The 13,176-nt window shown below is 41.2% G+C and overlaps 1 protein-coding gene across 1 annotated transcript in view; it reads left to right on the top strand.

Annotated features, from left to right (window-relative positions):
- The window catches only part of LOC136866809 (protein CBFA2T1), a 208,508-nt gene that overhangs the window by 73,498 nt on the left and 121,834 nt on the right, over window positions 1-13,176 (top strand). Inside the window, exon 5 of the mRNA XM_068226853.1 lies at window positions 1,147-1,271. Within this exon, the coding sequence (XP_068082954.1) occupies window positions 1,147-1,271 (125 nt within the window). The remainder of the gene's footprint in view (window positions 1-1,146; window positions 1,272-13,176) is intronic.

The following is a 13,176-nucleotide window of genomic DNA, read 5'->3' as shown; positions in this document are numbered from 1 at the left end:
TGTATGATGATACAATACTTATTGTGATATATTTATAAAACACAGCTCAAACATTAGCAAATCTCTTCCACCAATTTCTATAATACATTTCCAAATATATCTAACTTCAGAAACTGTGGAAAACCGATTGTCTACAGAAACTGACTTTATACACAGAGCATGTTGGTCATCCTGGAATTAATATTTAGCGCGGCGTAGCCTCCAGGTTTGCCAAATCCTTAAGTTCCCATTGGCTGAAATATCTTGCTTGGTCAGCATGTAATACACGTGTCGATCCTTGCCAGCGCGTGGGTACGCTTACTTTCTCACGGTCATACGGAAATATGAAGCAACATCCAGCAACTTACAGTCTTGCTCAACATCCGGTATTAACTATCTTGGGATACGATACTTTAACATATTGGGCTGTAACTTTTTATGAATAAAATTCACATATATGGTCAAATAATATTCCAATTATTATTATGGGCCGGTCGGATACGGCTCAGTATATCGTGAGGTGGTTAGAGATATCGTCGCTGCTGAAAATGAAAGCCTATAACTTGTTTTCCAGTCTTTGACCGGGTCAAGGATGCAATAAATGAAGTATATATAGGCTATTAGTACGATGGGGTCGCCACTCCCAAAGTCATATCTTATTAACTGATAGATGCTATGAAATGAGAACGGAGAGTGTTGCTGGAATGAAAGATGACAGGGAAAACCGGAGTACCCGTAGAAAACCCTGTCCCGCCTCCGGTTTGTCCAGCACAAATCTCACATGGAGTGACCGGGATTTGAACTACGGTATCCAGCGTTGAGAGGCCGACGTGCTGCGTCTGAGCGACGGAGGCTCTGTAATAAATATGAACAACAAAATGTCGTCACCGGCAGAAAGAACCGGACATAAACAGACTTGGCCGGATCGTCCATACTCGGCTGTGGTGTAAAACACTGTTTCAAAGATTCTTGATTATTCTTGATGGCTGCAGTCGCTTGGCGTCAAACTATTTCATTTAAATCTGTGGTTTTCATATTCAGTCATACAGGACTCTAATCTATACGAATTTTCGTATTATCAACTCCATAGCCTGTATAAGCTCCCCGAATTTCGAAATTGTTCAACTATCTACTTTGCTTATTCGGATGTTTTTTGGTGTGTTCCAGTCCCCACAGCAGTACCTTCGTCATCATGAACACGTGGTTCTGGACCCTGCCTTTTCGCCCAGCGAGCCAAGCGAAATCTTCCACTCGGATGTGACGGAGAACGGCAAACGACGGGCAACAGACAGGTAAGTCTTGGACTGGTCTGTGTTTCAAACAGAACCATGTGCGAAGAGCCAGTTTACCGCCCAGCAGGCTAGTATAACCAATTAAACCTTTCACCATCCGACAGCCCAGTGTTGTCAACCTTGTTGTGTCTGCACGGCCGAACAGAGATCATCATGAGAATGCTTGCCTTCCAACAGCTCGTTGCTGCCAATCTCATTAATAAACACATCCATGGCACATACATCCTACTGAAGGCCTTCGCCTGCCAATTCGACTCCTAACCAGCCAGAAGGCCGGAGTTTCATGTAGTCACTTTGACATCCTCAAAAGTATTGCCTGGCTTTCTTGACCGGGCCCCCTGTCTTTTCACATCAGGTACCGTCTCAGTTGGTTTAACGTGCGCCTCCGTAGCATAACGGTTAGCAGTATTAGCTGCCGTCTTCAGGGTCCGGATTCGATTCCCGGTACTGACAGAAATTTAAGAATAGTAGGAGGGCTGGTCTGTGGTTTAAATGCGACATGCAGCTCACTTCCACTTGGGGTGTGCCTGAAAAGAGCTGCACCACGTCAGGACGAGGACACGAGTTTTCTCTTCTTTCCAGTTGACTTTACGAGTCTGAGTGAACCTCATTACTGCCAAGCTGAATTATTAAATGAGTGAGCGCTGGTTTTCTGAACCGAACTTAATAGGTTCGATTCCGGCTCAGGCTAGTTGAATTTGAAGTTGCTGAAATATGCCAGCCTCGAGTCGACAGATTTACCGGCACGTTAAATAAATTCTGTGGGATAACATTTCAGGCTCCTTCAAAGCCATACAAGTATTTGATAAGTCAAAAAATAACATTAATTACTAAATTGTTCCATTTGTTCCATTTAATTCCAGTTGACATCCGATTAATTCTTCCTCACAGAAGACCATGGACTGTATTTATTTCATCTGAAACTTTGTGCTATTTTATGAATATCGAAATTTTTTTTTTCATGTTCTTGTGTCTTATAATTCTTGTCATATAATTACAGTATTAGCAGTCACGTAAAACTATGCGCTTGATTGATTTGCTTTCCATGTTTGTTGAAAGAATAATAGAGAATCCATTGTTCTGTATATAACTGTTATCATTACACATTGCTGTTACAATTTTCAATTCTTATATACAGTGTGTCCCCGAATCGCCGTCCATTTCTTTGTTATATCTCGTAGTTGCGCATGGTAATGTTGGTTGCATATTACAGGGGTTCCAGGAGGAGTAATAAAAGTTACATTCAGTCACGAGTTGCGGCTCCTGAGGTGAAGTAGTGTAGTGTCTTGTGTTCTTCAAACTAAGTTGAGATCATCCTGAATACGATTAATTAAAATGAGTTGAATTTAATCGAATTCAATTAATGAGGTGTATACTACAGGCGCTGCTAGCGACTTGTTGGCATAGGGGAGTTCCATGGCACTACTACAGTTGCATCCCTAACGTTTATTTTTTATTGTTATTCTTAATATTGAAAATATAAAATCCAGGCACCAGAAGAGGCTTTTTACTAATCATATAGGACTTTATTTCACCAAAATCTTGTACGTAGGTTATTGAGACATCCCTCGTTAGTGCACCAAATACACTTGCCTCGTACGCGGTGACAGTGTTAACAATACCAGAAAGCCAGTTTTAATTGAACTAACTGAAACGGAAGAAAGTAGCCTTACTTAATACGATGGAAAATAGGTAGAGGTTTTACATCAGCGGCTTCGCCCATCCCCTATGCTGTCAATTGGGCTGCCTGTTTGAACAAAGTTAATAGAGATTCGGGGACACCTCGTTCATTTTAGGCGTGGTCTCTTATTTTTAAACAGTGCTTCAGTATAGACTATTAAAATTATTCAGGGTCTAAGCCCTATTATTCTTATAAAATATTTAGTAATAATAATAATAATAATAATAATAATAATAATATATGTGTATGTTGGGTATTCAGCCCGACGGCTGGTTTAATCCTCCACAGCTCCGCCAACAGACGTAATAATAATAATAGAAATCAAGTGAAATGCACTATGATAGGTTATATATTGCTATGTTGCTGGCGAATATTTAATTTGGATCATTAAATTACGTATAATAAAACTCGACTGGGTATCAACTGAGGCATACATTTACCGCATTAAACTCGTCCACAATTGACAGATATGTATTTCAACTGTACTATCACAGATGGATGTGGCCAGCCATCAAAGTCGCTTGTCACCACAATCATGGATCAGGGCTGCAATTCGGCTCCCGCATTAAATTACATTATGCTCTGGTTAAAAGAAAATTGACAATGGAATCCAGATGTATTAAAATGTATGTACTAGGGAAAGTACACCATATGTATATAATTATATCGTACTGTATAAACCGACCTTGATGGCTGCAGTCGCTTAAGTACGGCCAGTATCCAGTATTCGGGAGATAGTGGTTTCCAACCCCACTGTCGGCAGCCCTGAACATGATTTTCCGTGGTTTCCCATTTTCACACCAGGCATATTCTGTGTCTGTACCTTAAGGCCACAACCGCTTACTTCCCACTCTTAGTCCTTTCCTGTCCCATCATCGCCATAAGACTTATCTGTGTCGGTGCGACGTAAAACAACTTGTTAGAAAAGTACTGTATAACTAGTCCAGTAACAAATATTTCCTTTCTTGTGGGGCGTGCTAGCTCAGAAACATCATCACTGGATTCTCATAGAGATGGCCATGGACTGAATACAGAGATTTTTGAAATTCAAAGGTTTATCCGTTTGGTTTAGGTTGTACATGAAACTGGAGGGCTCGTGACCATGATCATAACATCAACAGTTACGTAAAAATGGAGGTCCCATGGCTACGAACGCAATATCAAGAGCCACGGAAAATTGGACGTCCCGCTTTTTTATTATTATTATTATTATTATTATTATTATTATTATTATTATTATTATTATTATTATTATTATTATTATTATTATTATTATTATTATTATTATCGCTTGTCCCGTTGCAGGGGTTCCGCCATTTTGCGACGTCTTTTCCATTGCGCTCTGTCGTAGACGTCTTTGCGCTTTAGATCTACATCCCACACGTCATCCCTGATTTTATCAATCCACCGCTTCAGTGGTCTACCACGGGGTTGACGCCCTCCAAGATCGAGCTGAGTTGTATGTTGGCCACATAATTGTTTGTTTTTCTAATGGCGTGACCATACCAGCGGAGTCGGTCCTCCCTTGCTTTCTCCACAACTAGGACTGCACCAAGTCTTTAACGTATGCTGTCATGAGTCGCATTGGTCAATCCAAGGGAGCACCGTGATATTTTCGTCTTCAAGGTGTGGATGTCCCTGTTCGTTCGTCAAAAGTCTATAGAGAACTAGTGGGCGCACCACTGTTCTATAAATCTTGGTCTGCAGCTGTTCAGACATTTTCTTGTCACAGAGAACACCTTCGACTTGTCTCCCGTTGAGCCATACCACAATGACCCTATTCCACGTGTCCAGAGTGGTATCGTTCGAGACACATTAACCTTTTTTATTTCAAGTTCTTTCCGTGGTTTCCCATTTTCACGCCAGGCAAATGCCGGGGTTGTACCTTAATTAAGGCCACGGCCGCTTCCTTCCACTTCCTAGGCCTTTCCTATCACATTGTCGCCATAAGACATATCTGTGTCGGCGCGACGTAAAGCAAATAGAAAAAAAATATTCCAAGTTCGAATTACCTCTCAAGTTGAAACGCTCCCTAACCAGGAGTTACCACGGATTTCAAATGTCACTGTCTCTTTCAATCTCGAGTTAAGTCTGATACTTTTGTTATGTTGTTTAACACGACGTAGTATCATCAGACGATAGTAGATTTTATACATTACTTTACTGTACATTTTCCTTAATTCTATGCCTTATGTTTTGACAGCCATAATATGTATGCTATCATGGCTACACCCATGTGTAAGAGAAACAAGACGAAAGATGACATATCGTCGCTTCCTTGTCAAAACCGCGAATGTAACAATGCTCTTCCTATCCATTATTTCCCATACGACTGCTCACGCCTCGCAACCACATATTGATACATATTCCATCAGAACAATTTTCGTTGAGTTCACTTTCCTATGCCGATGTGGAAAGGAAAATGAGACTTAAATACATCATAATCTAGGAGCGGGTAAATATGTCATGCAAACATGCATTCCTACAGTACGACACAGTAAGGTTCATTTGCCTTTTGGAGAATGATGATGTGTCCAACCCATATAAGGATAGTGAAGACGAGTTTGCAGTGAACAAGTCTATGGAAATATCACACAACTGTTATGTTTCTATAAAATAGAAAGATATAACTATCATTTTATTTTCTCCATAATTGTCCAGTTACTTGGAATTTGTAAATGTAAAGAGTTTATTAGCTTATTTCAGCGAAGACATCCAGAAAAACCTGGAATGAGACATGCATAAGGGCGAATAAAGATGGACGGGGGCTGTGTAGGAACCAAGACCGACGATTCCTTGGTCGTAGAATACGACGCGTGGCTGTTTGGTGGGTGTTAGAAATAAGAGAATCCACATAGATTAGGTCCTGAAATATTTTCGATTTATTTATTTATTTATTTATTTATTTATTTATTTATTTATTTATTTATTTATTTATTTATTTATTTATTTATTTATTTATTTATAAATTGCTTCCCCTCTCCCTTTGAGAAAGTTGACAATCATTCCACTTCCAATCGTCATCAATTCAGTTACATCTTCTTGAGTGTCTCCGGGCATATCTGTCTCTATAGTCTAGACGGGAGCCAGGCTGAGTGGCTCAGACGGCTAAGGCACTGACCTTCTGGCCCCAACTTGGCAGGTTTGATCCTGGCTCAGTCCAGTGGTATTTCAAGGTTCTCAAATAAGTCAGCCTCGTGTCGGTAGATTTACTGGCACGTAAAAGAACTTCTGTGGGACTAAATTCCGGCACCTCGGCGTCTCCGAAAACCGTAGAAGTAGTTAGTTGGACGTAAAGAAATTATTATTATTATTATTATTATTATTATTATTATTATTATTATTATTATTATTATTATTATTATTATTATTATTATTATTATTACAGACAGGAGCAGTGGATGTACTGTTCTCGGTTGCAGCTTGCGGTGCTCGGCCGCCTCGTCTTTCCTACCTTGTGTGTAGGCTCCCACTACCACTCTTAGATACTTAGAGCTTCCTCAATTATTTTTGACTCATTATTTATTATTGCATTTGGGTACAGTTGGCTTGAACCTTTTTAAAATTAATATATGGAAGCATTTGGGAAACTTTCACAAATATTTCATCATTTTTGAAGTACCGGTACCTAACTAAATGTTCTCACAAATATTATTACAGATGTTTATAGATCGTGCGTAGACGAAATTGAAGACACCACAAATAATAATAATAATAAGAAGAAGAAGACTATGATTACTCTAAGTGTTGCTGCTGTTTTACTGTGCGTTGGTAAAGGGCGAGGATTGCAACGAACGTGACGGATCCAGTAACATATAACAAAGAAAGGAAATTCCTCTCAAAAGAAATGGGTCCAAAGAAGTGGCTAAAGAAGCAACTCACTTTCCGCCTGAGACCGACTCAGGAACTTCATGATTTGATCTAGACATTAAACAGCAACCTTGAGCAAACTAAGACTATCCTTTTCTGGACATATAGGGAGGATGAACCAGGAAAGGTTTACCCGAGAGTAAGTCACTCGGTAAGAAGAATCTCTGCCTCTGTTGTATAAGGAGGTATCCTAACAAGGAAACTAGGTTTCTAGAGCGCGAAAAATCTCTTCTTATTTTAAAAATCTTCGGTATAATGTGTTTTATGTAACTTTAAAATAGACCTATCGATATGTTCCTACAGTACATACGTCATCATCAGCTAACTGCTTAGAGCCGCCAGTTAGCAATTATTCCTGACATTGCTCTTCATTTTACGGCAACATAATTCTTACCATAATGTTTCGTGTATGTTAGTTGATCATTCACGGAAGTGCCATTGAAATGTGTCTAGTCCAATGCCAACAGTTCCGTTATAATACACTGACTGACCGAGCAAATGCAACACCAAGAAGAAATGGTCAGAACTTTATGCCAATTGCAGGGTAGACTGACGTCACTGAGGTATGCTCATGATGTGAAATGCGCCGCTGTGCTGCGCACGTAGCGAACGATAAATGGGATACGGCGTTGGCGAATGGCCCACTTCGTACCGTGATTTCCCAGCCGACAGTCATTGTAGAACGTGTTGTCGTGTGCCACAGGACACGTGTATAGCTAAGAATGCCAGGCCGCCGTCAACGGAGGCATTTCCAGCAGGCAGACGACTTTACGAGGGGTATGGTGATCGGGCTGAGAAGGGGAGGTTGGTCGCTTCGTCAAATCGCAGCCGATACCCATAGGGATGTGTCCACGGTGCAGCGCCTGTGGCGAAGATGGTTGACGCAGGGACATGTGGCACGTGCGAGGGGTCCAGGCGCAGCCCGAGTGACGTCAGCACGCGAGGATCGGCGCATCCGCCGCCAAGCGGTGGCAGCCCCGCACGCCACGTCAACCGCCATTCTTCAGCATGTGCAAGACACCCTGGCTGTTCCAATATCGACCAGAACAATTTCCCGTCGATTGGTTGAAGGAGGCCTGCACTCCCGGCGGCCGCTCAGAAGACTACCATTGACTCCACAGCATAGACGTGCACGCCTGGCATGGTGCCGGGCTAGAGCGACTTGGATGAGGGAATGGCGGAACGTCGTGTTCTCCGATGAGTCACGCTTCTGTTCTGTCAGTGATAGTCACCGCAGACGAGTGTGGCGTCGGCGTGGAGAAAGGTCAAATCCGGCAGTAACTGTGGAGCGCCCTACCGCTAGACAACGCGGCATCATGGTTTGGGGCGCTATTGCGTATGATTCCACGTCACCTCTAGTGCGTATTCAAGGCACGTTAAATGCCCACCGCTACGTGCAGCATGTGCTGCGGCCGGTGGCACTCCCTTACCTTCAGGGGCTGCCCAATGCTCTGTTTCAGCAGGATAATGCCCGCCCACACACTGCTCGCATCTCCCAAAAGGCTCTACGAGGTGTACAGATGCTTCCGTGGCCAGCGTACTCTCCGGATCTCTCACCAATCGAACACGTGTGGGATCTCATTGGACGCCGTTTGCAAACTCTGCCCCAGCCTCGTACGGACGACCAACTGTGGCAAATGGTTGACAGAGAATGGAGAACCATCCCTCAGGACACCATCCGCACTCTTATTGACTCTGTACCTCGACGTGTTTCTGCGTGCATCGCCGCTCGCGGTGGTCCTACATCCTACTGAGTCGATGCCGTGCGCATTGTGTAACCTGCATATCGGTTTGAAATAAACATCAATTATTCGTCCGTGCCGTCTCTGTTTTTTTCCCAACTTTCATCCCTTTCGAACCACTCCTTCTTGGTGTTGCATTTGCTCTGTCAGTCAGTGTATTTACAGGGAGTGAGTGTCGTATGGGAAGAGATATATGAAAGAGCGATCTTTCCGAACAAAACTATAGAAATTAGGGAACACGCAAAGCGATGATTATGGCGAAATAGTGAGAAAAGAGAAGGCTTTAGGACCTTTGGCGGGGAATGCAAAGAAAAAAATGTGTGACTCTGAGAAGCGGAAGACGAGCTATAATGTGCAAAATGCCTCCCATAGATCGTCGTAACGATGAATGAATGATAAAGAATGCACCTTAAGCCGGAATTACACCTACCGAGTACTGGGCCAAAACAGTGCATTCGGCCGAGTGCTTGGCTGAAGTGATAAGTAGGCTACAGTCAGTACTCGGACTAGCGGCGAGCGAGTGATTAGGGAGAGACAGTAGATAGAAACCTACCCCAACCGCTAGGCCGAATAAGTACCTCCACCACCTGCCTACTCATCCCGGCGCTTCACTCGCTGTTCAGTGGGCCAGTGTATCAGTCAAATCAATTGTGTACGAGTGTTCTTGTGCTGTCTGCAGCTCTTTTATTCAATTCCTTCAGTAACGTGAAAAACAGTTGTGACGTATCCACTTGGCACACAGATGTATGACAAAATTATAACGTGGCGGGTCACTTTAATATTAAAATAAATAAATGATATGTCATTGTTTCTCCATAAACAGTATCCCAAGGGCGCCAGTCTTCAAGCTTATGGCTTGAAAACAAAAGTAGATAATTAATAATAATAATAATACGTAATGAGACTCAAAAAACTCCCAGGGGTGACGTGAACGGAACACAAATCATTAAGTACACTAACTTGGAATTTAAGGATCATTAATAATAATTTCATAAAATACAAATTAAAACAGCTATTTATTAAGATGAAAAACGTGACGTAACGGCGTTTTAACGACATCTGAACTTACGGAAGCAAAAGAAAAATTGAATGAAATTAATTTTAAAAATGAACTGTTGCGTGAAGACTTGCAGTAACTTATGCCATAAGCTCACCATATGTAGACTCCGTTGTCTTGAAGCTGATGATGTGTGGATCTCGTACCGGCTGCCTTCTCTGTTGTTGGATTCCAGTCCTACTTCTACATTTCCTGTCCTTAACACTTCCTACTGTACTCCTTACATAAAGTCGTAATGAGTCCTAATTTTAAGTGCAAAACACCATGGGTTATGTTCATGGAGAGAATACATTCGTATTCTTCCGTATTACGGAACAGTAGCGTAGCTAATTTCATAATAGGAGCTCTCCTGCCCTATACTAGTCAAAGCCGGTCTCCCGTTGACTACCTCTCGTCATTGAGATAACAAGTCCCAATGAGAGTAACTTTTGAGTAGAATATACTCAGATGCGAAGTGAACTAAGTTAAAATCTTCTCCGATGTGTAGACGTAGAATCGTAGTAAGAGTATGAATAAGAATATAAATGAGAAAGTCCGAATGTCCTCTCCAGCCCTTGTCGGTGGTATTTATCGTTTCAAAAGTCTCCTTCCATCAGCCATATCACATGGTCCAGTAAGATTCGAGGTCTCATCCCTTCTCCCTTGTATTGCTGTGAATCCATCACGTTGCTTCATTACGTTCATTCACATAGGCTGAACTTTCCCGCTGAAATAAAGCGTCTCGAAGCGGAGTTTGAAAAGTGGGTGTTAATAATGTATCAACTGTCTCTTCATGAGGTGGAGAGGGTAATATCTCTCGTAACCTCGATGACGTACTTTTCCTGGAACTGGGCTGAAATTAGCCTGCTGACTCTGGTCACCTCACAACGGTTATTGGAAAATTTACTGCAAGTTATAAATATGCGTGATGTTGAAATACTTTACCCAATAATTTGTTCGTTCAGAATACGTTATAGCCGCGATACAAAGAAATGAAATGATGATTGAAATGGATGATAAAAACCCTATATATATATATACATATTAATTTAAAAATGACCTATCAGTGATTAAATATATACATCTTATCAATTAAATATGTAGTTCAATAATTAAAAATATACAGCGATGTCCCAAACATCACACAGTGACAGTTCAATTTTAATTTTTGAAGTTGTTTCAAGCAAAAAATCAAACTCATATGAGCCCAGTTTTATGAAAGATTGGTCAAACTTCACGAAATCCTTACAGTACTGTATAAATAACATAATAATTATGGCTAGCGATGGCACGAATGGACTCTGCTATTGGTTGAAGATTAGACCAATGAAACGTCGCTCTCATAATTTAAAACTGCGAAACGTTGTGACCAACCTAGGTGGTATAAAAAGATCTAAAACGATGAGGCAATATTAACGACGCACTAAGCATCGTTGTAGTCGGGAGTAAGAATGGAAAGAATACGCATATGTAATTAATAACAATAATAACATCCCGCTGTCTTGAATTATGCGAGTGACATTTCATTGGGCAAATCTTCATTCAGCTAATGCCAGAGTCCATTCGTGCCACCGCCAGCCATAATTAATAATAACAATAAAACGAGGAGAAAAATGTTTGAACGTTCCAGGGCTAGCCATACAGTAATTTCGAATCTCATGACAAATAACCTCTGTAAACGGTCCAGGGCGAACCATTACGTTTCGTCCAGAGAAAACGAAGCGTGTTAATTCTAAAACTGGACACAGTGAGATGTAGATTGCACTGATGCCAGGAGGCCTAAAGACGCTTTGCTGTCCTAACCTGGGGGCTTACGCCCCCAGACCCCCTTTTCTTGGTCACCGTCCAATGGGTTTGCCACTAGCCGGACCTAACCAATCCAGACCAATGGTTTTGTCACTAGCCGGGCCTAACCTATCCAAACCAATGGTTTTGTCACTAGCCGGACCTAACCTATCGAATCGAATGAGTTTTGTCACCAACCGGGAGAAAGTGCTGCACTAACTGAATTGTTGCCGGATGGATAATAATAATAATAATAATAATAATAATAATAATAATAATAATAATAATAATAATAATAATAATAATATTTAAATCATCTAGGGCTAGCCATAATGTTTCATCCAGGGGAAAAGAAGCGTGATGATTATTGTCTTAATTTGACCACTGTAAAATACAGATTGTGCTGATGTAAGTCTTATCATTAATACGAGGGAAATTATGAAAATAATAATCTAATTTTACAGGAGGAATCAGAACATCTGTGATTGTTCCATGGCTAGTCATATTTTTCTGAAAAGTAATACTAATGGTCCAGGGTATACAAATGGTGAAAAATTATTTCATACATACACATAAACGAAGTATAACGTACCGTAAATAGGAAGAAGATTTATACCAAAATTTAGCATACTTTATTGGAGAGCACCTAAAGAATAATTCATTCCCTCGCCGAACACTGAATTTGGTGTTATGCCCACATTTCTCACAATGCCTTTCCGTAGTTATCAAGCCGTTGTTAACATAAAACGACAACAGATCTTCAGAATTACTCTTGAAATCACTAAAAATAGTAATTTTGACATAGCAACCTCCACGCGGAACAACATCCATGTTTAACAATAGCTTCAATAGCTTCTTGTTTACCATAGCAACAAAGAAATTATTCATGACCGTAGCAACTAACCAGGAATAAACAGCGCTACCAAAGTTTGTACCAGGAATTAATTACGTCGCATCAGTTGGTACCAGTGGCCAAGTGCCTACTTACGTCCCCAGTGACAAATGAACATTAAACAGCGGTTCCTATGCTGGTGAGTGTTTCGGGAAGATTTGCCGAAATATCTATATTATTTGAGATCTTCAGTTTCAAATTCCCTTATCATTGCAGTTCGTCCTTTATTTTCTCTTCTTAATAGCCAAGGTCTTGTCCATAATCGTTTTGTAATATTGCTAATTTCATCTTCGATTTCCTCTATTATGGAAGGTATAATTAAGTTGCAATAGCGATAAAAAAATCTCCTAATTTTTCTCATTTTCCTCCTTCGCGAAACAATATTAACGTACCAGTGCACTGTCTCTTCCTCATGTGATCACACCTATTCCTCACAGTACTCAGTAGGTGCATTTCCGGCTTTATAATAATTGGCTGGAATGACACTGAAGTTCGTATTACAAAGAGCACCATGCAGGAACTGCCTTGTGGGAATCAATAATATTAACAACCGCGGCCAGGTGACTGAGAAAACGTGGTGGATACTCGTTGAGGAGAAACAGTGTTATATCCCGCTCTGTGCACACGACTGTACCGTCCTTCTGTTACCCACTGTTTTCCAACTGCTGTGCGTTTTATTAAAATGAATAATGGTTTTCTTAGAGAATAGAGGCGGCATGTGGCGCCTTCTGGCGGCTGCTGCTCCTGCGGGGGTGCAAGGGAGAAGGGGTGAATTCTTAATTTAAAGATATTTTAACAGTGATTAGCATTAAGCAATGTCGAGAATGGGGCCAAAATAGAGTAGTAGGGCTGAAATAATGTGGCTGTCCTGCCTTCCTTATACACAGGTACATAGTCGA

The sequence above is a fragment of the Anabrus simplex genome, chromosome 3 (assembly GCF_040414725.1).
Source record: "Anabrus simplex isolate iqAnaSimp1 chromosome 3, ASM4041472v1, whole genome shotgun sequence".
Lineage (NCBI taxonomy): Eukaryota > Metazoa > Arthropoda > Insecta > Orthoptera > Tettigoniidae > Anabrus > Anabrus simplex.
This window is presented reverse-complemented; position numbering and strand designations above follow the sequence as displayed.